At 39.1% G+C, this 27,245-nt stretch overlaps 2 protein-coding genes across 2 annotated transcripts; one reads left to right on the top strand and one right to left on the bottom strand.

The window, feature by feature from the left end:
- The first annotated feature begins 4,177 nt into the window (after positions 1-4,177).
- p2rx5 (purinergic receptor P2X, ligand-gated ion channel, 5) lies at positions 4,178-23,740 on the top strand. The gene is made up of 12 exons (XM_033637454.2): positions 4,178-4,757; positions 7,191-7,341; positions 7,603-7,674; positions 7,801-7,876; positions 10,887-10,971; positions 11,156-11,236; positions 15,531-15,672; positions 18,076-18,209; positions 18,329-18,422; positions 18,513-18,578; positions 18,748-18,836; positions 20,335-23,740. The coding sequence occupies exons 1-12, from the start codon at positions 4,627-4,629 to the stop codon at positions 20,603-20,605; spliced, it is 1,392 nt and encodes a 463-aa protein (XP_033493345.1). The 5' UTR covers positions 4,178-4,626; the 3' UTR covers positions 20,606-23,740.
- emc6 (ER membrane protein complex subunit 6) lies at positions 23,739-26,901 on the bottom strand. The gene is made up of 2 exons (XM_033637527.2): positions 26,698-26,901; positions 23,739-24,499 (listed from the first exon to the last, which is right to left on the bottom strand). Exon 2 carries the CDS (start codon positions 24,463-24,465, stop codon positions 24,133-24,135), a length of 333 nt encoding a protein of 110 aa, XP_033493418.1. The 5' UTR covers positions 24,466-24,499; positions 26,698-26,901; the 3' UTR covers positions 23,739-24,132.
- Positions 26,902-27,245: the final 344 nt, after the last annotated feature.

A 27,245-nucleotide genomic window follows, 5' to 3' on the forward strand; every position in this document is an offset into this window, starting at 1 on the left:
AATTTACAGTAACTCAAAATCTTACTGTATTCATCGGCTATTCAATGAAGTAGTAGACGTCACATGGAACCACTAGAGGTCACCAGCTTACCAGTAGTGCTGACGTTCTGTGGAGTTACAATTGCATATTTCCTTCACCACTTTGCCAATCTGTGGTTTAAAGAGTTTGGTTTGCTGGTTGTTTCAGTATGACAGGATTAGAGGACAGAGATCATGATCCAAAGCAGCTGCTCTGAAGATAACCTGAGCTGTGTTGGTGATTTTTTCTTTTGAGTGCCAAACAAGCGAGTGAAATTGTTGTGATGTACCTTGAATAACCAATCACATTTTTATCACTGATTATTATAATTTATTGGATAAAAATGGAAAATATACATACTATAAAAATATAATGACGACAAAAAAATATGTGGTAAAAGACAAACAAGATATGGACGGTGTTACAGATGAAAGAAAATCAGTGTGTCTGTCTCACTTTAAAGGGGAATTCCACCAATTTTGAACATCAAAGTGTGTTCACAAGTCTTGTGGAGGATTACTTTATATGATAAATTAAGCATTGGCTGAGTCTGAAGGCTACAAGCCTGACTCACTGTTGGACTCTGTGTCACTTTTTCCCAGTAGCCTGTTGTTTATTGGACAAGTGTAGAAATTTACCACAAAATTTTCTAAAAATGATTTTTGCCAGAAATTATTACCAATAATAATAATAATAATGATCAGAGAGTATTTACAAAGTTAAACAGTATTTTTATTGTTGGAAGAAAAAAATGAACTTCAAGCACTCGTGTAGCAAAAAAAGGAATTAAAACATAGACCAGTTTCGACCCTAAGGCGTTCGTCGGTGCAAAAGGGTGGACAGGGGTCAAGCAAACATTTTATAATTTTAGTAGGGGGTGTCACCCAATCTTGATTGATAAGTGAGCACAGGTGGGTGACAGCAATGGATTACAGTGAGAAGCCATTTTGAAAGTGACACGCCATCACAAGTGTTTTTTTTTTTTGTTTGTTTGTTTGTTTGTTTTTTAAATCCCTGTGTGCTAAAATGAAAAATTACTGACTGAACATCTAAAATATGAATGTAAAAAAGGAAAAAAATACCATAATAAACAAAAAAACATACATAAATAAAAACAAACAAACCCTGTGCTCACTTATTAATCAAGATTGGGTGACCCCCCCTACCAAGCTTATGAAATGTTTGCTTGACTCCTGTTCACCCTTTTGCACCCTGACGAACACCTTAGGGTCAAGACCAGTCGATGTTTTAACTTAAGCAGCCACGCATTCAAATGCATCTGTTTGTGCTTCACACGAGTGCCTGAAGTTCATTTTTTCTTCCCATGTGCTGACCCTTTTCTTCAAGAGCACCAGCGTTTTTTCTGAGTATCATATGATAAAGACAGTCCTCGAGTACACTGCTATCTCATTTTTCAAAGTATTTTTATTGCATTTCACTGAGCTTCAACTTTGTTGATGCAATTCAATTGCAAAGATTAGAAAACTCTGTCCAAGCAGATGGCCATGACCTGCGAGGTTTCACAAGGATCCATCTTGGGACCCTATTGTTTAACCTCTATATGCTTCCTTTAGGCCAAATTCTACAAAATAATAAAGCAGCTTACCATAATTATATGCAAATCTACATTTCACATACACTTGATGACTATACACCTGTTGGATGTTTGAATAACTGCATCGAACAAATCAGTGACTGGATGAAACACAATTTTCTCCAACTAAATAGAGATAAGGCAGAGATAACTGTCGTTGAGCACAGAATGACAGCCAGAACATCGGTTCTTACCTTGAATCCCTATCTTTTATTACAAAGAGTAAAGCCAGAGATCTTGGTGTTGTCTTGGACTCAGAAAGCCAAAGGCGCATCAAATCTGTCACTTCATCTGCTTACTACCATCTTAAAAATGCTGCAAGACTCAGAGGAATAATGTCCAAGCAAGACCTAACAAAGCTTACCCACAATTTTACCTCCAGTACACTACTGCAATTGTCCGTTCACAGGGCTCTCAAAAAAAGCTCTTTGACAACTGCAACTTATTCAGGGTCTTGACGGTAACTAGGGAGTAAGACCACAAGACACCCATTCTAAAACTCCTTACACTGGCAACCAGTCACTGAGAATTTACTTCAAAATCTTGCTGCTCGTTGACCACTAACGTAGCCAAGGGGAAAACAACCCTGTGGGTGTGCACCAGAAAAACTAGGTGTAAATCACTTTGTGGCTCTGGGCCCACATAAATCTCTGATTTGCTTGTGCAGTATGATCCCTCTAATGACCCCAAGGACATTTTGGTCTGGCCCTTCTAGCTGTCCCAAGAGTAAACCAAAACACGATGAAGCAGCATTTTGTTATCATGCAACACAGACCTGGAACAACCTCCCTGTTTATATTAAACAATCCCGACTCTGACTACTTTTGAGTCAAAACTAAAATCTTTCCTATTTTACACTGCATACTCTACCCATTAATTGTTTATAATTTAATTTACTTGTGTCTTTAAATATAGGAGTATTTAATGTATATTTGTTTTATTTTCACTTTATTTTTCGTTTAAACTGCACAAGCTTGCCCCTATAATTTTGTACCTCTTATATCACTTGCTTGTACTTTGCACTTTTGAAATTGTGAATCTTTCACCTTTGCTTTATTTTTATTACCCTGTAAAGCATGGTGAATTGCCCACGTGTATGAAATGTGCTGTGCAAATAAAATTGCCTTGCCTATGTAGGACCTTTCAAATAAACATGTAGCCCAAAGTGCTTCACATAGTAAAACTGAAACAACAACAAAAATACTTATAATGAATTAAAAAAATACTTATAAGATAAAATGAACAACAATAATAATTTTTACAAGACTTAAATAAATAAAAGTCAACAAAATAAAACAAATAAAACAGATTTTTTTAAAGGTAAAATTAAAACTTAAAACTAACCCTGCCCATGGCACCTACCATGAGGAGTTGGAAGTTCAGTGCTTTGCTCAGGGGCCCTGGAGGCGAACTGGCACCTCTGCAGCCACCAGTTCACACTCAGTATTTGGTCCTGACAGGGACTTGAACTCATGACTCTCTGGTTCCCAACCCAAGTCCCTATGGACTGAGCTAATGCCACTCATGTTTCCCAACAAAAACTAATTAGCAGTGACTTTTTTTTTTTTTTTTTAAGGAAAGATCCTGTTAGGAATTTTACAGCAATATTAGCCAAAGCAAAAGTCACTGTAGTCAATCTGGATTAAGCCTAAAGAGTGATATCTGAAGGAGCAGTGTGTAAAATTCAGAGGGATTAAGTTGCATCTTCAATCATCTGAAACATCTGTTTAAAATCCCATTAAAATCTTAAAATCCCTTTGTCTCTTTTACCAGGAGCCGAATTATATGCAGAGGTCTCTTCCTCTTCAAAACAAGTTGATTTAAACCAGTAATCAGTGTCTCTTTTATGCTGCTCAGCATGAGGGCCACCTGCCCAGCACCTGTGTGCTCACCTTTTTCCCTTGATAACTTAATGTCTACTCACTTTATTCTGGAAATAGACGTTCAAGAGGTTTTAACCCTGAGCCGAATTATCCGCAGAGGTCTCGTTCTCTCTAAACAAACGGACCCGGTGATTTAAACCACTGAAAACACAACACAACTTGAGGGGAAGGGGCTTCCAACTACGGCTGACGCGAAAACGCGAATAGCCTTGTCTAGAGCCAGTGTGTAGTTTGTCCATTCTGGACTCCTGTAGAAACATGTTGCTGCAACCAGGTACACTTAAGAAAACCTACTTTTTATAGGCTATTCAATTACTGCAAATACACCCAAAACACATTACCGTTCTTTTTCTTAAATGCAATAACTTATTTCATGACACTTGTCAATGAGTGTATGGTATCTACATGGAGTGGAGGCATTTATTTATGTTTTATTTATTACAGTTTATTACTATTTATAAACTGTGGCCTCACTGTAATCTCTGAACTGGCTCCATTGTTTGCTATTAGTAACATCCAGGTACCATGGTTCAGATATGTTAGTGACAGGAGAGTCACAAGATTTATTTTTTGGCTTTTTCAGATTTTTTTTTTTTTTTTTTTTTTGAGGGAGTAGGTTGTGCTTTTCATGCTACATTGAAAAAAATGTTATAAAAAATGTTTATAAAATTAAAAAAAAAATTCATGCACACTGGACCTGTGAGGTTAGAGAAAATTCATTTCATATAAATAAAAGAATGACATTAACATTGGATGACCATGGAAAAACTTGAGTCATGAACCTTTTTTTGTGGCATACTTTGGTACAACAGCTTTAGTACTTTAGTATTTTGTTTGGGGATCTGAACATTAAGATTACACCTGTTTATGTCTGATCACTGCAACTATATTGAAACGGTGTCTTGTCAGCTCATGAGAGATGGTCATGGGTTTGTGTGTATGACACATAATAAAAAAAAGAGACAGAAATTAATCATTAACATTTCCTCCAGCTGTCTCAGAGCGGTGTCGGTGTCCTGCAGCCCCTCTCTCTGAATGGGTCTGCCCGGTGCTTGACATGTGCAGCAGTTGTACATATCAGCTGGGAGCCTGCGAGCTGCTGTCTCACTCGAGTCCACTGTGCGGGAGGAATGGCAGGCTGGGGAGGTTTCTTCGTGTCTCTCCTCAACTACAAGACAGAGAAATATGTCATCGCCGAGAACAGGAAAATCGGGATATTATTCAGACTCTATCAGCTGGCCGTGCTGGGATACATAATTGGGTGAAGTGCAATGCATGCCTCCTCTTTTTTTGTCCAAGTGTGGAATAAAGTAACCTCTATGAAAGTGATTCACAAAGTTAAAAATAGTTGGGCTCGCCTGAAAGCGTTGACTTTGATGCTGTTGTTAAAGTGGCAGTGCTTACATTTTAAACTTCATTTTATAAAAGAAGGTTGTGTCTCAGACAGAGTTGCTGGTGAATTCATTAATGTGTCAAATTGCTGTAGAGACAGGAAGTCACCTTATCCCACCACCCCTCACTGAGTGATGTCATGCTGATGTATGTAGGAGACATGATGAAAAGTGAGCAGGTGACAGTATGGTGAGGGTTAATGTGATCTGCTTTGACCTTTAAAACTTAATTGTTATATCTGACTGTGGGATTGTCAGTGTGGTGGCTGTAGGGTGCTTATGAAATCATATTTGGCTCTGTGGCATGTACTGTATGTTAGGGAGGGAGGGTCATGTTCATGTGCAGTGCTTTTATTGCCATGTCATGTCTGAAACTTCTTTTGTGTGTTGTGCTCATTAGATGCTGCAGTCACCCCCAGTTTCTCTTGAAAGTGTAGAAATAGTTCAGAGTAGTTTCAGAGGAGATGCATGAAATATTCTGTGATGTCATCAAGGGTACATTTACACGTTAACATGACTCCTTTCATCTGCCACAGGCTGGTGTCGGCACTTCCACAGCTATAATTTGTGTGCTGTCAACCCCGGACCACATAGTATAGTGTGTCAGAGAAATGTGTACTGTGCCATAAAAATATCATTCAAAAAGTCATGGTACAGTATGTCATAACAGTGTTATTTAAAAAGTCATAATTGTAATAAATAGCCTAGTATAGTATGCCATTAAAATTTATGAAAAACAGTTATAATGTAGTGTGCCACAAAAATGTAATTTAAAAAGTTATTGTATAGTATACCTTAAAAAAATCATGATGAAGTATGTAAAAATAAAACTCTTAAAAAAAGTCATAGTAGCACTCAATGAAAATGTAAGGTCATATTAAGCTGTGATATGTCATTCAAACATCCTGAAAATAGTATACTATGCCATAAAGATATCACAAAGAAGTTGTATAGTATGTCATACAAATATTTAACAATGTACAATAGTCATAGTAGGCTATGGCCCTGTAATTAGTCACAGTATATTATGGCAAAAAAGTCATAGTACAATATGACACAAAAATATAATAATAATAAAAAAAATGTCATTGTATAATATGTTATTAAAATAAAAATAAAAATGCCATAATATGCCATAATATCATTTAAAAAAGTCATAATACAGTAGGTCATAAAAATATTACAAAGAAGTCATAGTATATATAGTATGGCATACAAATATAATTGAAAATTACAATATTTGACATAAAAATTAATGACATAGTATGTCACAAAAAAATGAAATAAAAAGTCATAGTATAGTATTCCATAAAAAAAGAAAAATAGATAAAAAGAAATCCTAGTAGGCTATGGTGTGTTATTAAAATGCAATGTAAATAGTCGTTGTATATTTATTATTAATAATAAAAAGTCATGGTACAATATGACATAAACATGGAATATCGTAATATAATACATCGTAATATAGTTTGTCATAAAAAAAGTCACTGTATAGTATGTCATTAAAATAAAAAGTATAGTTAAAAAAACATTTAGAATGAAAGGATAGTATGTCATGAAAAAGTAATTTAATTTTTTTTTTTCAAAATGTTTTTTTTAAATGACATAGTATGTCAAAAAAATCTAACTAAAAAGTCACATTATAGTATGTCATAAAAATGATTTAAAAAAAATCACAATATAGTATGTCATAGAAATGATAAAGTATGTCACCAAAAATGTCATAAATAGTCATAGTATACTAGGACAAAAATAATAATAAAAAGTCATAGTACAATATGACATAAACATGGAATTAAAAAAAGTAATATAGTATGTCATAACAAATATCTTATCACAATATAGTCATTAAATAGTATGTCATTAAAATAAAAAAGCCATAGTATAGTAAAATGAAAAAGAAAATCACAATATAGCATGCCATTAAAATTAAGTTTAAAAAGTCATAATATAGTATGTCATAAAAAAATAATGATAAAGTATGTCACCAAAAATGTCGTAGCATACCATTCCATAAAAATGTTTTTAAAAAAAAAGTCATGGTATAGCATGTCATTTAATATAAAAAAAATCATAGTGTGTCATTAAAAGTCATTAAAATATGTCATGACAAAAAGTCATGGTATAACATACCATAAAAATATCCTAAGAAGTCATAGTATAGTATGTCACACTAACAGGCTGCTCAACAAGGCATCACAGATTCTATGCACTGATGCATTGTGTCCATGTTGATCATCAAGTGTCCACAACCAAATGTAAGAGAACGTTAATGAGTTGTGACGGTGTGATGAATGTGTCAGGTGGGTGTTTGTGGTGAAGAAAGGTTACCAGGAGAGAGAGGAGGCCATCCAGACCTCCGTCATCACCAAGCTTAAAGGTGTTACACTGACCAACAGCTCAGAGACGGGGCTTCACCTGTGGAGTGCTGAGGATTATGTCATACCCCCGAACGTGAGTCTGTCTGTCTGTCCGACTATCTATCTATCTAGTAGTCTATCTCAATTTGCAGAATACCAATACTGATGTCAGAGCGCTCCCCAGTTACTCACCTGTCAAGAGAGATTATGAGGCGATTGAGTGTCTGCTGTAGTGGATATCATTAGCCTCAGCATCTGTCGCCACAGATTTAACAATATTGAACTTCCTGGGTGTGTAATTTGTTTAACCTTTTGCTTCTCAGTCTAACTGTCTGGGCCTAATTTTATTTCGCAGGGTGAACAGGTGTTCTTCATAGTAACAAATTACATAGAGACCCCCAACCAGAAGCTGGGGTTCTGTGCTGAGGTGAGTCTACAAAGGGAAGAGGAATGCCATTATTGACTTTTAATTGTTCCATTTGTTCCATGCTAATGTCTAAAATTACTGTGCGACATTACCATGTCTACAGAATTGTATTTTCATATCTTTCAGAGTTACAAGGTGCCAGATGGACAATGTCAAAGTGATGATGACTGTCCGGAGGGGGAATCTGTAATAGCGGGCCATGGTGAGGATCATTCAAACACTTAACCCATAATATGAATATATTTAGCTTCAATTGCAGGTTTACCTTTTCATTGTGACTGTATGATTGAAAAATAACTTCAGTTTACAAGTGTAGTCTTGTTAACACACTGTCTTACTACTACTTTAAAGGGACAATTCACTTTTTTCCTCTTACCTGTAGAGTTTTTAATCAGTCTAAATTGTTTTTCGTGTGACTTATAGAGTGTTGGAGATTTAGAATGGGTGACTCGGTTTTTTATCCCTTTTCCCGCGCCCCACATAGCCAAAGGATTTACCGCCTTTTGTTTGGCTCTAGTTTTCAAAAGTCAAACCACTGCAGGACAGAAGCTTTTCTATAATCTGGCTTTTATCCGGTGGCTGTAAAGAAAGCAGGGAACGCTGTCATCACAGGACTGAGTTTGGTTTTAATCAAACTGCATGGGTCAAGTGCATGTGATCCTGTCACTGTCGTATACGCCACATCCAATGGGGAAAATTGTCAGTCACAAGCTATGCAGATTTAGGTGGAATATGAAGGAATCTATCAGAAAGAAAAGGAAATGCACACATGTACAAAAATACATTTATTAATGAGCGGATCTTCAAGCATTTATATATATTAATTTCGACCGGGTTATTTGGACTGCATATATTCTAATCCTCACACTCGGGGAAAAAAAAAAAGTGCTGCAGAGCGCTGTTCCTGTGGGCTCCAGCAACACTTAGCCCCCGAGCTTGCCTGAGAAGGACTAAATGCACAAACAAACTATTTTTAAACATCCCATGGAGAGAGACTCTCACTGCAGCCTGTTCTATTTTGTTCTGAAAATGTCTGCGTGCAGCCTCGTTCTGTGGACGATAAACGAGGTGCAGACTTCCCTTTGTATCACCGGTAATGAGGAAACACAGTGAGTGCTGGACGGAGCAGTGAGTGACAACAACCCCGCCCACATTTAAGGTTACTGTTTGCAGTGGAAACGCTAGGGTCTAGGTACCATGTCTGAAGGGTTACTTTTAGTTCCACAGGAACCATACTGAAAGTGTTTGGTGGAAACGAGGCTTTGTTTGTATCTGGTCACCATAGTCGTAGAGATGTCGGCCTTCTCTCCACTATAATGGAACTAGATGGCACTCAGCTTGTGGTGCTCAAAGTGCCAAAAATACATTTGAAACACTCAACAGCAATGTCTCATTCCAGAAATCATGATCTGGATACTCAAGATAAACCACACACCTTGTTGTGAGCAGTTTCATGTAGGGGCTGTTTTCTTTCCACCAAACTACAACTGCCAACCAAATTAACATGCGTGCATCTACTGCTAGCTCACCTGGCACCACTGAGGGGAACTGCCCATTGGTTCGACAGCCCATTGGTTCGACAGCCCATTGTTCCGACCATATTAAACTCATTGTTCTGAAGTCCGTTCCGAAATCATCATGATGCCCTGTGGTTAAGGTCTGGTTAGGTTTAGGCACAAAAACCATTTGGTTAGGGTCAGGAAAAGATCATGGTGTGGGTTAAAATGAAAAAGAAAGTGACAAACATAAGCCGTGAGCCTGCTCCACCTCAAGCCGGTCGCGGCGCACCATACGCCCGCCGCGAGCCATTCAGCACCGCGGACAGTCGGACTAATGGGATGTCAAACCAATGGGCTGTCGAACCAATGACATGGACCCACCACTGAGATAGCTAACGTGACTGCTCAGCTGAGGAGGATACCAGTAATAGCCCTTTTTATACAGAGATCCCGTGATAGGATCGCAATGAACACTGTGAGAGAGAACCAAACAGTGCCAGCATAATACCGCCACAGCTTGTCATGGCAGATAGCATGCCAACGTGTGACAAGACAGCGCAGGCCTCTAGTGTGACATATAACACATGCGTCAGGCAGCACTTTCTGGAGGCTGATCTCATCCTCTGCTTGGAGGGTGAGGAGCTCCGGGACCTCATTGTCTCCCCAGTTTTTAGACATTTTCGGTAGCTTAACTTCTTCTTTGAGTTAGCTGCTAACTGCTTTTAGCTGCTCTTTAAATCTCCTGGCAGTGGGTCCCACACATAACATGGCATCAAAACGTCACACTCGTCCCATCCTTGGTCCCGTCCTGCCAGCTGTCCTTTATACACAGATGTTGATACAGTGCAGTTCAGTTTCTACCTCTGCTGTCTGCTTAAGGGTGTGATCACTCTGTCCCCCCATTATGCGATCGTACCTTTTATAGAGAATGGTGAGGCGATAACGGCGCTACATTCCCGCCTTAAATAGGCAGTGTAAAAAGGGCTGATGTTTACGTCTCTCGTTGTCACTAAAACGATCCTGTCGTCAATGAGTATATTCATGCTTCCCTCTGCACTGTGATACGATAAGCAGGTGTAGTTCAGTAGAAAAAAAAAAATCCCACATGAAACTGCTCACACCAAGGTCCTAAGAGAAAAAAATATGTATTTTAGATTCTGGGGTGAACTGTCCCTTTAAATTCAATGCTATCGCAAAGATGTTACATTTAAATTACTAATTTATATATATTTATATATATATATATGTTTTTGTTTCAACAGTATCCTGTAATACATTAATGTTACACCTTTCTTCACACAACAGTACTAGAGCTGCAACGTTTGAGCGATTAGTTGTCAACTATTAAAATAATTGGCAACTAATCTGATTATTGATAGGTTTAAGTAATTTTTAAAGGGGAAAAAAGTCAAAATTCTCTGATTCCAGCTTCTTAAATGTGAATATTTTCTGGTTGTTTTCCTCCCCTATGACAGCAAACTGAATACATTTGGGTTATGTACAAAACAAGACATTTGAGGTCGTCATGTTGAGGTCATCACTGATTGACCAAAAAACTAATCGATGAATTGAGAAAATGATCAACAGATAAACTGACAATGAAAATAATCATGAGTTGCAGCCCTGGTTCACAAAACTATTCCAGTTTGTCTTATTTTCACATTAACTCTCTTTAAGCTCCACCAAACCAAGAATCTTTGCTCTCTCCGTCAGGAATAAAGACCGGCGTGTGTTTAAACAGCACAGGGACCTGTGAGATTCACGCCTGGTGTCCTGTCGAACACAGCAAGAGACCCACGTGAGTGTCCCCCCCCTAATAGAACTTTGGAAATGTGCCATTTTGTGGTACTACAGTGACACTCGCTCTGATCCTCTCACGGGGACGGAGTTATTTCACAGGTTCTATTTATTACTAACGCAGCCTTTCAGCTCCACTTGTTTTGTTTTTGTTTAACACAGCTGCCTCTCTCTTTCACTTCCAGAGAGCCCTTACTGAGCGAAGCGGAAAACTTCACCATCTACATCAAGAATTTCATCAGGTTTCCAAAGTTTGAATTCTCCAAGTAAGTGGTGCTGATAGCTGCCGTGTCTGTGGTTTCGAGTCATACATCAGTGAGTGAGCTGAGGGGGATATACGTGTCCCAATGGCTGCTTTAAATAGCTTTAGGGTGCAGAGAGCCTCTATTTATACCAGCCTGTGCATTGCACTGAGTGAGACAGTGAAACAGTCATCTGAGACGTCCTTGACAGCAGGCCTTGCCCTGGACAGGTGTCCGATCAGATGGGGGTAGCCCAGCAGGAGCTGAGCTGCTGCTGCTGCTGCTGCTGCTGCCCCCTCTGCAAGACAGCAGAGAGATGCAACAAACTCATTCACCACTCAAGATCTTTTCCTAATTACACAGCAGCTATCTCTCTTTATGTTTCTTTATATGCTGAATGAGGATTGGCCGGTAATACAAATCCCCCTTAATGAGAGATTACTCAAAGTGGCTGGCAGCAGTACACATCTTACAGTGTGGCACATCCAGTTGCCTAGAGCCAGAGGGCGTAATGGTGTCGGTGATTGATATACAGTATATGCTGCTGCTGCTGCTGTTGCTGGGGTGTGTGTGTGTGTGTATGTGTGTGTGGAGTAAACCTCTAAGACATACATAATGGTATTTTGCTCTAAGTAAGAGATTGTAAAAGACAGTACAAGAGCTTTCTAAGCAGTAATGGTGACTGAGAACAAGAACAACCCCAGGTTTCTTTTCAGCACTGTAGCCAGGCTGACTGAGAGTCAAAGCTCTATTGAGCCTTGTATTCCTTTAGCCCTTAGCAGTAATGATTTTATGAGCTTTTTTAATGACAAAATTCTAACTATTAGAGGCAAAATTCATGACCTCCTGCCCTCGGATGGTAGGCCTACCTATCTAACCTCAAACACAGCTGTAGAATCTAATATATATTTAGATTGCTTCTCCCCAATTTCTCTTCAAGAATTGACCGCAGTGATTTCTTCATCTAAATCATCAACGTGTCTCTTAGACCCCATCCCAACTAGGCTACTTAAGGAGGTCTTTCCTTTAGTTAACACTCATATATTAGATATGATCAATATATCCCTATTAACAGGCTATGTACCACAGTCTTTTAAGGTAGCTGTAATTAAACCTCTCCTAAAAAAGCCCACCCTGGATCCAGAGGTGTTAGCCAACTATAGACCAATATCTAATCTTCCCTTTATGTCAAAGATCCTTGAGAAAGTAGTCGCAGACCAGCTGTGTGATTTTCTCCAGGATAATAATTTATTTGAGGAATTTCAGTCAGGATTTAGAGTGCATCATAGCACTGAGACAGCTCTAGTTAAAATTACAAATGACCTTCTGATTGCTTCAGACAAAGGACTCGTCTCTGTTCTTGTTTTATTAGATCTTAGTGCGGCGTTTGACACAATTGACCATCAAATTCTACTGCAGAGACTGGATCACTTAATTGGCCTAAAAGGTTCAGCACTAAGCTGGTTTAAATCTTATTTATCTGATCGTTTTCAATTTGTTGACGTTCGTAATGAATCATCCTTACGTACCAAAGTTTGTTTTGGAGTTCCGCAAGGTTCTGTGCTCGGACCAATCCTATTTACTCTATATATGCTTCCTTTAGGTAACATCATTAGAAATCACTCTATAAACTTCCATTGTTATGTGGATGATACACAGTTGTATTTATCGATGAAGCCAGAAGAAAGTAATCAATTAACTAAACTCCATAACTGCCTTAAAGACATAAAAAATTGGATGAGCACCAATTTCCTGATGTTAAATTCAGACAAAACTGAAGTTATTGTTCTTGGCCCCAAACAACTCAGAGACTCTTTATCTGATGACATAGTTTCTCTAGATGGCATTGCTCTGGCCTCTAGCACTACCGTAAGAAACCTCGGAGTAATATTTGATCAAGATTTGTCTTTTAATTCTCATTTAAAGCAAACCTCACGGACTGCATTTTTTCATCTGCGTAATATTGCGAAAATTAGGCCTATCCTGACCCGAAAAGATGCAGAAAAATTGGTCCACGCTTTTGTTACCTCAAGGCTGGATTACTGTAACTCTCTATTATCAGGTAGCTCTAGTAAGTCCTTAAAAACTCTCCAGCTAATTCAGAATGCAGCAGCACGTGTACTAACAGGAACTAAGAAACAAGATCATATTTCTCCTGTTTTAGCTTCTCTGCACTGGCTCCCTGTAAAATCCAGAATTGAATTTAAAATCCTACTGTTAACTTATAAAGCTCTAAATGGTCAAGCTCCGTCATATCTTAGAGAGCTCATAGTGCCATATTATCCCACCAGAACACTGCGCTCTGAGAACGCAGGGTTACTCGTGGTCCCTAAAGTCTCCAAAAGCAGATCAGGAGCCAGAGCCTTCAGCTATCAGGCTCCTCTCCTGTGGAATCATCTTCCTGTTACGGTCCGGGAGGCAGACACCGTCTCCACATTTAAGACTAGACTTAAGACTTTCCTCTTTGATAAAGCTTATAGTTAGGGCTGGCTCAGGCTTGCCCTGTACCAGCCACCAGTTAGGCTGACTTAGGCCTAGTCTGCCGGAGGACCCCCTATAATACACCGGGCTCCCTCTCTCTCCCTCTCTCTCTCTCTCTCTCTCTCTCTCTCTCTCTCTCTCTCTCTCACTCTCATCCTATTACTGCATCTTGCTAACTCGGCCATTCTGGATGTCACTAACTCGGCTTCTTCTCCGGAGCCTTTGTGCTCCACTGTCTCTCAGAATAACTCATACCGCAGCGGTGCCTGGACAGTGTGACGTGTGTGGTTGTGCTGCTGCCGTGGTCCTGCCAGATGCCTCCTGCTGCTGCTGCCATCATTAGTCATTAGTCATACTTCTACTGTTATTATACACATATGACTATTGTCACACAAGTATACTGTCTGATACTAATACATACTTTCAACATATTGTACCACAGTAGCCAGAACTATAACTATAATATTATTACTTTCATTAATGTTGTTGTAAGCTACTGTCATTACCTGCATCTCTCTCTCTCTCTCTCTCTCTCTCTCTCTCTGTCTCATTGTGTCATATGGATTACTGTTAATTTATTATGCTGATCTGTTCTGTACGACATCTATTGCACGTCTGTCCGTCCTGGAAGAGGGATCCCTCCTCAGTTGCTCTTCCTGAGGTTTCTACCGTTTTTTTTTTCCCCGTTAAAGGGGTTTTTTTTGGGGAGTTTTTCCTTATCCGCTGTGAGGGTCTTAAGGACAGAGGGATGTCGTATGCTGTAAAGCCCTGTGAGGCAAATTGTGATTTGTGATATTGGGCTTTATAAATAAAATTGAATTGAATTGAATTGAGATGAAGATCGAAAGGTCAAATATGCCAATATGAGAAGTTGACGGAATTCTGTGACTCTGAATTGGCAGGAGCAGGTGTGTCTTAGTCAGTTTCCGTCTCCCCAGTCTAGGCAGTAATTATAATATACCCCGCCCCCCCACCAGTCAACCTACCAAGTGCTTTTGCTGACGTCCCGGTGTTGGTTGTGGCATCCCGGAACATCCACAGCAGACGCAGGAGGATACCTAGCATCGGACTTTCACCCTGGAGTCTGGTGTTCACCTCCCTTATGAATGTTAAGCCAAACCATGGTGTTCTTTTCTAAACCTAACCAAGTGCTTTTGTTGACATCCTGATGTTGGTAGTGGCGTCCCAGGTGGTCCACAGGAAGGTACCTAGTGCGTAATGTGAAAATCCACTGACAAAGCAGCAATATGTCACGACTTGGAATAAGACCATGTTGACACAAGCTGGTCTCACTGCGAAGTTGTCAAATAGCCACCTTTAATGGCAGTGTGATACACAGACGGGCAGTGTCAGTTTGTATTGCTGCTGGACGCAACCTGTTGCAGCAGTATGATTTCCGATAGGGCAGGTGGGAGGGGAGGTGGATGGATCCAACAACGCCGGACTTTTATCCTGGACAGCTTGCCCACTATACATTTTGTCCAAAGACATGCAGGTTAATTGGTGACTCTAAATTGTCCGTAGGTGTGAATGTGAGTGTGAACGGTTGTCTGTCTCTATGTGTCAGCCCTGTGATAGTCTGGTGACCTGTCCAGGGTGTACCCTGCCTCTCGCCCAATGTCAGCTGGGATAGATTCCCCTGACCACCCTTGAGAGTGAAAATGGTCACATCCCCAATTTTCCATAAAAATATGATGAATAAAACTTTAACTTCAGAGGAAGGTTTAGGAAAACCGTCCCTTTTAATGGATAAACTCAACAATATATGATGTTTAATGAGAAAATTAAACTGGTTTCCAACGTTCCTGATAATCTGACATATGTGTTGACCTCTTAGGTCCAATGTCCTTGAAACCTCTGACGAGAGCTACCTGAAAAAGTGCACCTACGACAAAGAGGAAAACCTGTACTGCCCCATCTTCCGCCTCGGAGATGTGGTCAGCTGGACCAGAAATGACTTCCAGGAGATGGCTGCGAAGGTACAAATGATACAAATGCATCAGTCAGTCAAGTGTGTGTGTGTGGGAGTGATCTCACTTCCTGGCTTCCTCGCAGTCATTTGATCATAAACCAAATAGAGTGTCTCGTTGATGAATTATGGAAATCCATTTTAGCTGCTTGTAATTTCAGTAATAACTGTCGAAACATATTTGCACCACAAAGCAGTTATTAATGCAGTCATACCTATTATTGATGAGGACCCATGGCGGCCATATTGAAGGGAATCAGGCTTTTTTTTGGCCATTTATTTATGTTGTTACAACTGAAACTACAAACATATTTGGACCGTTAAAGGACAGGAATATTTATATATATATTTTTTCTTTCCATTGCATCTCTACTGTAATTGAACCCCCTTTGACCAGCCCCGCCCCATTTAACTTTCATCCTGCCGGCTGGGAAGGCATGTGCATTCGTCAGGCAGCCACCACCACAACACACTTTTGACATTTGTGTAGTGCATGTGCAAAAGTGCGGGTGTTGCTCAGTGTCTGCACAGCAACAGCGTCATCATGTCATGAATAAACCTCCCAAATCTCACCCTGAGGAAGAATCACCATGGTCATCCTTCAGCAAGTACACAACACTGACTAGTTTCACCAACAAAACTATAAATACACTTTAAATACACTCTGAAAAGACATCAGTCACTAATCTAACAACACATATAAAGGTGAAGGTGTTAACATTTAGTGAAGGTTTAATAAGTGAGCTACATTGTAATGTTACATACAAGATGGACATTGTGTACAAAACCAAAGCTGACGTTCCTGCACTTTCCCATGACTACTGGGGTATATTTTTTTATGTATGACCTGTGAACAAGTGGGTACTTTTTGCAAGAAGCTAATTTTTTTTTACTAGGTAGTTTGAACTACTTTTTCTAAGTAGCGTTAGCGCAAAGCTATGCTTTCAAAGTAGCTTCCCCAACACTGTTTCTTGGGGAGATTTTGGGGGTAGAAAAACTGTTCTAAGCACCGAAAGAGGAAAAACTGTTTCTCTCTTTCTGTCTCTTCACTTCCTGTTGATGTCCAGTGACACACATTTTTTGTTAAACCTAAGCCATTTGATTGGCTTTTTAAGGGGATGGTTTGCTTGCACTGGAAGCTGATATGTTTCTGTGGTTTATAAGTATAAGGTGGCATGAAAAAAAGAGACAAGTACCTTACATTTGCACAATACTTCACCAAATGTACTCAATTACATTCCACCACTGGTTATGTCTAAATGGGACACTTGAATAGAGAAGAGCCATTGTTAATGTTATCAGTAACATGTGCTTCTCCTGCTATGACAAGTCAAATTGCTGTGAAAAAGGCTTTTTTTTTTTTTTTTTTTTTTTTTAAAAAGCACATTGTTATTGGTTCATATAGTTTGGTGATGTAACGTAATTTCCGTCATAACACCACCAGCCTTCAATCTGATTAAAGGTCTAATCAGCCAGAAATACTGAAATTTAAGTCAATATAATATTGACTTAAATGGCATTCCATGTAAATAAATCCATTTATAAATACATTAATACATGAAAAAAAGACCATGATTATATAAATTTAAACATAAATATATTAATGAGTCAATATAGTTCAATAAATTAATAAACAGGTTTTTATTTATTTATTCATTTTTAAAAGGCTTTTTTTTTAAAAAAAAAAAAGTCTTTATATCAGGTGACTTTTATTTCATATTTCCCCAATTTTTTAATTTCAGGACATTTTTATTTTCTAATGCCACATTTGTTTCCCAGCTCTTTTAATTTCCATCTGTTATATTTAAATAAATGGGGTGTGGTTATCACACAGATTCAGATCGAAGCAGCAGCACCAGAGCAGCCCTGAGTCATATTAGGAAATGAAAGTTTTTTTAAAAAAGTAGTCCTTTGATAAAATGTCCTTTTTTGAGTTAATAACCTATGCTTTTATTTATTCACTTATTTATTTATGTTGACTCATTTATATATTTACATTTAGTTCTATATTTATTGGCAGATTTATGTCAGGATTCATTTCATAGACATATTTCTTTAAATAATATTGACCTAAACGGCATTCCATAGACAGAAACACCTGTGTGGGTGCGCAAGGCCTTTAGAGGATGAATGGTAAGAGGCTAGGACTATTTATGTTTATTTGTATATGCATGTTCTTTCACCATATTTATTTATTTAATATTGATTTAAATGACATTCCATAGAAGAAACAGCTGTGTGAGGGTGCAAAGCCTTTCAGTTATGAAGAGTAACAACGCATTAATTAAATAATAAGATAAATAATAATAATTAAAAAAGTTCAGAATCTAAAGGAAACCAGCATGATCTGTGTCATTAGTAACATGTGTGAAGCTGTTTTAATATTTACACAGTCACTGTTTCTGTCCGCCAGGGGGGGTCTGTTGGTATTCTCATTGAGTGGAACTGTGACCTGGATAAGGACTCATCACAGTGTAATCCCGATTACAGCTTCACCCGTTTGGACATGAACTTGAACAACTCAGTCACTTCTGGATACAACTTCAGGTATGTCCCTTCAGGCATTTAACAAGAAATGAGTCAGTCATTTTATTTCCTTATTTCTTTCACTTTGTTTTATTTTCATCTTTTACACCTTTTTTTAAACTGATATTTTCCCCTTACAGATACGCCAGGTATTTCAAGGATGAAAAAGGGGAAACCTTTCGCACTTTGTACAAAGTGTATGGGATTCGCTTTGATATAATGATCAATGGCCAGGTACAGCAGTCATATGATCAGTTTCTTGTCTTCAGGAAGCACATGATTCCGGTAATAGACTTCCAGTCAAGGCCTGTTATTGTTTTGCAGGCTGGGAAATTCAATATTGTTCCAACAATAATTGCCATCGGTTCGGGTGTTGCCCTGCTGGGTGTAGTAAGTCATTTACTAAAATATTATGTTGATGTGTCAGTGGATAACTTGTGACGCCTCGAGTCTGACAAATGTCATATTGCTGTGGTTACTAAGGGTGACGGACAATAACAAATAAATGACTATAAGCAGCTCGTGACAATCCAGCTGATATTATTATTTTTTCTTTCAGGGAGCCTTTGCATGTGACATGATACTGCTGTACATGATGAACACGAGCTCCTTCTACCGAGAGAGGAAGTTTGAAATCATCAACTTCAAGTACGACTTACTGTATTTACACAAACTATAAAGGCATGGTTTGTATTTTTTTAAGTGGGGTTGTATGAAGAACTAATCCACAGTCACTGTATTACCTACCCGCCAATCCGCATGCCTAAGTTTGGAGAAGCAGGCAAGAGTACCAACATGGACGCTAAGAAATGTACTGCTATGGTTGGGGCAGCAGCAAAACATTTTAGCTGCCTAAAACAATCCATTTCAGTTTAAGTGTGCGGCACATTTAGAATATTTTCACCACTTTACTTTGCTGTCAGACCCTTCCTCATGGGGAGCTGAAGCTGTTATCTATGCTCTCTTCAAAGCCACCAGACCCCATTGACAAAAACAGCAATTTTACCTTGCAGCACACAGAAGCTGCTGGTCTACAGCTGCCTTGATCGGTTAGTTAGTTTGTGCTATTGGGTGACTTTGGTGTTTTAAAGGATTCACACAATAACACGAACAGTCAAACTGATTGAGGCAGTGGTAGACTAGCAACTCCTGTGTGCTGTGAGGTAAAATTACTGTTGTTGTTACAGGAGTCTGGTGGCTGTGAATAGGTGCCAATACCTCAAATTCAGTACAGGTACCCAACGGTACCTTTTTTTTTAGTGCTTAACTCTTTCTGTAGGCTAATTACAAAAGAGTAACTTTATGAACAAGTTGCAGCTTCAGGGCACTTGCGGCACTTCCGGGGGCTACAGGGAGCTCCGTTGTCTCTGCTGCAAAGTGCCCTGAAGCTGGGAAGCAGGCTACGGAGTTCTGCCGGTGGCTTCTGGCCTTGGGGTGCTTCGCGGTGATTCCACCTCCCGTCTGAACCTGGCATTCTCACCCAGGTGCACTCTAAGGCAGTGGTTCCCAACTGGTGGGTTACAGTCCAAAAGTGGGTCGCTGGTCCATTCAGTGAATTTCCAGCACAGAACTTTTATGCTGAAGTGCAGTTCCCTGCTGTAGAGTGATTGGCAATCAGACAGCTACTTAAGTGAGACAGCGAACCAGCTCAACAACATGACCAAATGCAAGTATGACGCTGAATCTGAATAGATTAAACTGTGTGGACCTTGAATCAATGACTAAGAAGAAACCTGGGCCTTGTGTTTGGACCAGTTGGGAACCACTGCCATAAGGTACCAAAATTCAGCACCAATTGATTTGACGTGAATCAGTTCTTGGTTGTACCGGCATAATTCGGTCAGTACCCTTAAAAGTACCAGGTTCGGCAGCCAACCCTAACTGTGAGGAGAGCATAGATAATGGCTTCAGTTCTCCATCAGAAAGGCCTGTCTGCAGAACTTGTGGCGCAACGGTAGCGCGTCTGACTCCAGAAAGGCCTGTCTGCTGCTTTAAACTGAGGGCATGTTGACCGCCATATACTGTAAATAATACACTGATTATGGATAAGTAGCTCATACAACCCCACTTAAAAAAATCTATTTAAATCAGCCATTTTCCAATCATCCCATTTATTGGCACATCTCTCTCACACTGTGTGCAACAGGAAAGAACGGACCAAATCCAAGGATGGTAAAACGGGACACAGAGAGAGGCGAACCAGGAAACCAGCTGCAGAGAAAGACGCTGCCAACTCCACTAAAAAGCTAGAGGAAACTGAACCTACTGTGGAATCTTCTCCCACCGCAGAGGGCCAGCTGACTGCGGACAAACGGGGTCCCACTATTCCACGCAACACAGGACAGCGATACTCAGCCCTCATCTCTCCTCAACCTGCAGAGCCGAGGCATCACATCACCTTCTCTTCACACAATTAGCAGGCGGAGCGAGACGAATCACCTGCAGCAGTCTGCGAGAGGGGGAACCAAAAGTCGGACTGACGTCTCATCTACTGGCATGACTGCTGGCATGACACTAGCTACAGTGATGCCTGATATGTTGGTCCAGAGAAATGTTAATGTTCAGCACTGTGCACATGGGCTGGGACGCTGATGTAGAAATACTCAGAGAGGTGGTTTCAGTGGCTGGGTCAGGGTCCAAAGCTGGGATGTGGGAGATAAATAATGATCTGCAACAGTACTGTGGTAACGCTTATTAGCAGTGACATGATATGATTCTTAGACTTGAAGGGACAGTTCACCCCAGAATCAAAAATATGTATATTTCCTCTTACCTGTAGTGCTATTTATATCAGTCTAGATTGCTTTGGTGTGAGTTGCAGAGTGTTGGAGATACTGGCTGTAGAGATGTCTGCCTTCTCCAAACTAGATCAGGGGTCTTCACTATTTACAGGCCAAGGACCCCTGTAACTGAAAGAGAGACAAAGCGGGGACCCCCTCCAACATAAACTGTATAAAACTGAGTTGATAATTCTCTGGATATTTGGGGTCTTGTCTTGTTTGCACTTGCCTGTAGCTGCTAAATAAGCAACAGTTGTAGCATGGCAAGGTGCGTTAGCCTCCCCTCTGCACTTTTGCCGGTGGTTTCCGAGGTGGATGGTATGTCAGAGTCTCTTGCTTGAAAAGTTACAGAACAATCCATTGTTGCTCACAAGAATGTACGTGCACGTGGAATAACAATACAGCTAATTGGCCAGTATGATTCAGTAGTATGTAACTGTCAGCTAAGTAGTTTGCCATGCACAGGGATTTAGCGTTAGCAAGCGCACATGATTGTACAGGGACTCATGGGTAACAGTCATCCTATCATAAACGTTTTGTGCTTTAAATTAAATGTCGAAGTGTGTTTGGGGCGGCTGTGGCTCAGAGTAGAGCGGGTCGTCCTCCAGTCGGAAGATTGGCGGCTCAATACCTGGCTCCTCCAGCCTGCATGTTGTAGCATCCTTGAGCAAGAATCTGAGCCCCAAATTGCTCTCGATGGCTGTGTGTGAGTGTGTTAAAAACCGAGTAGCAGGTGGCACCTTGTATGTTAGCCTCGGCCACCAGTGTGTGAATGGGTGAATGTGACTCGTAGTGTAAAAAGCACTTTGAGTGGTCGAATATCTAGAAAGGCGCTATACAAGTGCAGGTACATTTACCATTTATTTTCAGTCATATTTATATTGTTGCTGGAAAAAAAATGAAACTTAAATTATCAAACAGTAATTTGGTGACCCTTACCCTAACAGTAACTCTGAGGACCCTTTAGGGGTCATGGACTCCCTGTTAAAGACCCAGGCACTAGATGGCATAATAAATAAATAAATAGAAATACATTTGAAAAAACTCAATAGCAACGTCTCTTTCCAGAAATTATGATCTGGTTTCTCAAGATAATCAGCAGACTTTGTTGTGAGCACTTTGACGTAGGACCTATTTCCTTTCCATTAACCAAACCTGCCAAACGTGTCAACGTTCAGAGAGACGCGCACAGTTGCGTAAGAGATACGACAGGCCACAGTGCATGCTATTGTGCATATACTGTCTTCACACACATAGATACTTGACACTGGGAAACATCAACATACATATCACCCAGCAATCATCATGGCATATCTTACAAAAATATAAAAGACAGTAAGAAATTTATCATTTAATTGAAGAGTTTTTATAGTATATTTGTAGATTTAATAGCTTATGTAGAAAAAGCACACCATTTTGTTTTAGAGGGCTACTGACTATTTAAAAAATAATAATAAAAAGAAAACATTGATGCAGACGGGTTTGCCCTTTCGTCAACATGTATAGCAAATGACACTGTTTTCTTTATGATATCATTTATCTTTAAACACAGGTATATCTCCAAGGTAGCATTCTGAATCACTTGAGTGGGCCTTCTCTCTCTACGGGCCCCTTCATTCCATGGGCCCCAGTGCAATCACACTGCTTTCACAGTCTATATTTATGCCTCTTAGCACCACTGAGCTAGCTAACGTTACAGCTCAACCGAGGAGGACACCTTTAATGCTTACATCTCGCACTGTAAGGAGTTTCTTGTCCATAAGCAGATGCACGCTTCCTTCTGCCCAGGGAGATGGTCAGCTGTTTTCAAATGTATTTTTTTGGGGCTTTGAGCACCACAAGCAGTGTCATCTAGTTCCATTATACTAGAGAGAAGGCAGACATCTCTGCGGCTGATATCTCCAACACTCAACAACTCACACCAAAACGGTCTAAATTGATTGATAGCTCTACAGGTCAGAGGAAAAATATGCCTTTTTGATTTTGGGGTGAACTGTCCCTTTAAGTGAATTGCCAAATGTTTGCCCATGACTGCTTTACAAATGCAAAATTATGTCTTCATTTCATGTCATAAAATCAATACCTAAAAGCTTTTTTGGCTGTTGATCAGACTAATTAAGCATCATTTCCAGTTAAATTAATGATTGGCCTTAGTTTCTTTGTAACTTTTGCCGTTTATGGACTAAAAATCACAGTAAAAATACTTGACATCATGGACCCATAAACCTTACTGGATTAAGTAAAATAGAGTGATTTCTGCTAAATTGGTCAGCAAAGATACCATCTAAATGATTTCGTCAGCATGGAGTCAAAGAGAAAATGTTTTAAAAAAAACTGCACTTGGAAGCAGTATGTGAGAAAATGTGTGAACGGTCTTAATTGCTAGTGTTTCAGTCCGATGCATCGTGCACCTCTGTTGTGACAGAAATCTACTGTTAAAACACTGCTGATGTGTTTCCTGCTGTATGTTGATATCGGCCATGCAATGGCTACAACACAACCTCATTCACGATATATTTCACTTGTGAAGCTGTGGAATGCAGTCATGATGTGCTATGAGTCTACTGTGAGTGGACAAGTTCACTGCGGGCTGATTGTTAATGAATAGTGCAAGACACTGATGTGCATGGACTCCCTCTTGTTTGTTCTTCCTGTTACTATTTATTGAATGGTCTTTATTGTTGGAAACAAATGTATGTCATGTTTTATTTCAGGATGTCGACAAATGACGCTGCCTGAAAGGAGAACTGATAAATAATATATGCAAACACATCGTTAAGAGGTATTTATTTCAATCAGTAATCAGATTTGTTATAAATTAACCATAGTATTGTACATGAAATGCAAAGTGCTTTCACCTTGTCAGGATGTTAGCGGTTTTGATCTCTGCTGCACTACAACCTACATTATCATAACTGTGGCTCTTCTCCTGGTATGGATGATGGTGAGCACAGATTGGGAGTTACAGGTTAAACAGTTAAACGTGGAGCAGGAAGGATAAGAGAACGTTTATTCTGCATACTATTATTGATACACCCTCCGTTTCATCATCAGTTCTTAATGGAAGAAATCTTCTAAAGGCTTATCTACAAACAGCAGGGCAGACATTACTATTGGTTTAGCATTAGATGGGATTAATTCAGGGATATCTGTGGTAGATCTTTTTAGTAAACGTGCACCATTCCATACAGGAAAGTCCAGAACAGGACATAAGTGAAAAGACCTCCGACGAGGCCCCCGGTGAAGAGCAGCCGCCGCGATTTGAAGCATTTGTTCCACCGCCGCCCGGCCTTGAGAATGAGCAGCAGAGAAAGGAGGAAAGAGGCTAGGAAATAAAAAATGAAGCCGTACAGTCCAGTCAGCCCGAGGATGCCAGCCGTTGCTCCAGAGAGGGCAGATACAGAGGTGCGGCAGTAGTCCAGCACTGCGGCGTTTCCCCTCACAGCTACTTCACTGATGAACTGTGGTCCCTCACGCTTGGCTACGACTCCTGCCATCTTGGCTCTGGTCAGCTGTCACAGGAAGGTGCTCCTGTTTCAGGAAAGATTTGGGCACAGAGAGAGGAACATTTAATCGAATGACCCAAACCCTGAACACAAATACAGTTTTAAAAACATCTTTTGTAGCTCCACTACATGTATTTCACTGATAGGGAAACTAGTTACTTTGCAGCTCAAGACTGTATATACCAAATCTATAAGATAATCAAATATATAAATAAAAAAATGAATAAATAAATAAGGAAATAAATAAATACTAAAATAAATATAAATGCGAAATAAATACCGAAAAATACATAAATGCAGAGGTTAGGACTACCCAACTCATTAACATACAAACACATAAATACAGAAATAAATAAATGTAGTTGTACAAAAAATAGAAATAATGTTAATTCTCAACATTTTTTTTCAGATTTATTTCAACATCTATGTATTTTTTCTTTAATCTATGCATTTATTTCTGTAATTTTTTTAGCATTTATTTATTCTGTTATTTTCTTTCGAATTTATTTCTGTATTCAAAAATGTATTTGCACATTTATTTATTCCTGTGTTTATTCATACATTTACTTATTTTCCTATTTATTTCCGTATTTATTCCCTTTACACATTTATTTATTAACTTGCTTTTTTTAACCCAATATTATACATTTATTTATCTTTTTATTTATTCACTTATTGATACTTGTGTCATTTGTCATCCTCCATAACAGACTGAACTTATTTTATTTTTTTAATTCTGTGCCATGCCCACCATTTTACAAAAAAAAAAAAAAAATCATCTTATGGCATACATACACAAAAGAAAACAGTAAAAACCAAAGAGCACAAATAACAAAAATAAATCACTATATTATATTCTTTCAAATAACATTTGAAAGAAGTTTCTAATGAACTGTAGACTGAAAAGAAAAGGTACAAACCTGCAGTTTATCCTAATAAAGAGCTTTTTTCCTCATTTCCCAGAATTTCTCCAAGTAACCAGCGAATTAAATTTTCCATATTTAAACAGCCAATTCGATCTTTGTGCATCATCCATAAAGTTTTTATCTTACTCAACAAAGTACTGTGCAGTTCCAAGTAAACAGAACAATAAAAAAGAGACATTCAATTTCTAAATCAGTCTGTACACTAAACATTGAACAAATAAAGTTGAAACCGACTCTGCCTCAACCAACATAACACTGACAGAAGCCATCCTGCTGCATAATGACTACTTTTGATTTTTAAATTATTTTTATATATATATGACAATAACACCTCATTATTATGCTGGCCTTTTACCTGGAGTATTTGATCTTAATAGAGCTACAACAATAAGTCAATTATTTGATTATTTGATTAAGAGAAATATAATCGGCAACTACTGCTGTAATTGATTAATCTTTAAGGTCACTTTTCAAGCAACAACAATACCAAAAATATGATATATTCAGGTTCTCAAATGAGAGGGTTTGCTTCATTTCTTTATCTCACATTATAGTAAATTTAATATATTTGGATTTGAAAATGTTGGTCAGACAAAATAAGACATTTGATGAAGTCACTGTAAGATACTGTGACAGACGTCTCTTACTGCTTTCTAATGTTTTGTGGACCAAACGATTAATCGATTAGCAACATGTTCCTAAAACATGTGACCCAGTATCAGTATCAGACACCCTTATAAATCGATTAGTTTTCTAAGTCGTTGGGTCGTTAGGGTTACGGGTTTAGGGGCCGGATCACGGAACCTATCTTATGGGTCACAAAATTCGGTGTAACACCACAAAGCAAGGTCATTTACATCAGAGAAGCTCTTGTAAAACCTAATGTACAGGCCTTACAGATATCAGTAGGTTGATGTAATGCATTCATTGGACATTTTAACATATTAACCACCATTAGAAAGTATTTAACACGAATCGACAGAGGTCTGACTACGTTAAAACCCCCTGGTATGAGTGACAAAGACAAAAAGAAAAGCTGTCAGTCAGCGTTAGTCGATGTTAGCTTAGCTTAGCTTAGCTACTGACCACAATAAATCAAAGTAGCTAATACCGGAATTCAAAGCCCTGTTCTGGTGACATAATCTGGCAGATAAAAGACCAGAAAAGGACAAAACAGATGAGACTGCTCCCAAATTATTACACTAAACCCATCACTGTGCGACCCAACGTAACCTAGCTGAAGTTGCTAACAGGATAGCACTGTTAGCTCTCCCGGTAACTGATGACAGATTCTCACCGGAAATGATCGCAGGGACTCGTCGGCTCCTCACAGCGCGATTACTAACACATACTCTGTCAGAGTAACTTGTCAGACTAAGATCTCAGATTATTTTTCAATGAATGTCATCTGATGTGACACGGAAACAGCACATTCATTCTCGTGTGGATAGCACTCCTAGGCAAGAGTCGGCCATATTCCTTCGCAGTGCATTGTGGTGGTGCGTTCACTGCGCATTAAAGAGTGGGAAATTCTTTATTTTATTATAATTGGGGAAAAACGTTCAAGCTTAATCAGTGTGTGTGTTGTTGGGTGAACATATGAGGCATTGTATCAGAATCAGAAAAAATATTTATTAGGCAAGGTATATTTTCAGTCACAAAGACTTTGCCTTTGAGTTTGGTGTATACAGTATACATATTCAGACGAAATAAAAAATAAAGGCCAAACTGCACAAGCAAAGGACATAATATATAATAGAAATACTACAGTTAAATAAGTATAAGATAATAGAAAAATAGCTACTATGACCCTACTATGACCTACGGAAGCTGAAATGGTAAAAT

The sequence above is a fragment of the Epinephelus lanceolatus genome, chromosome 11 (genome assembly GCF_041903045.1).
Source record: "Epinephelus lanceolatus isolate andai-2023 chromosome 11, ASM4190304v1, whole genome shotgun sequence".
In the NCBI taxonomy this organism is placed as follows: domain Eukaryota; kingdom Metazoa; phylum Chordata; class Actinopteri; order Perciformes; family Serranidae; genus Epinephelus; species Epinephelus lanceolatus.

Coding starts and splice junctions, on each gene's coding strand:
- p2rx5 (XM_033637454.2), top strand. CDS start 4,627: ATGGCAGGCTGGGGAGGTTTCTTCGTGTCTCTCCTCAACTACAAGACA. Junction 10,972..11,155: donor GAACACAGCAAGAGACCCAC/GTGAGTGTCCCC, acceptor TTTCACTTCCAG/AGAGCCCTTACTGAGCGAAG. Junction 15,673..18,075: donor TCCAGGAGATGGCTGCGAAG/GTACAAATGATA, acceptor TCTGTCCGCCAG/GGGGGGTCTGTTGGTATTCT.
- emc6 (XM_033637527.2), bottom strand. CDS start 24,465: ATGGCAGGAGTCGTAGCCAAGCGTGAGGGACCACAGTTCATCAGTGAA.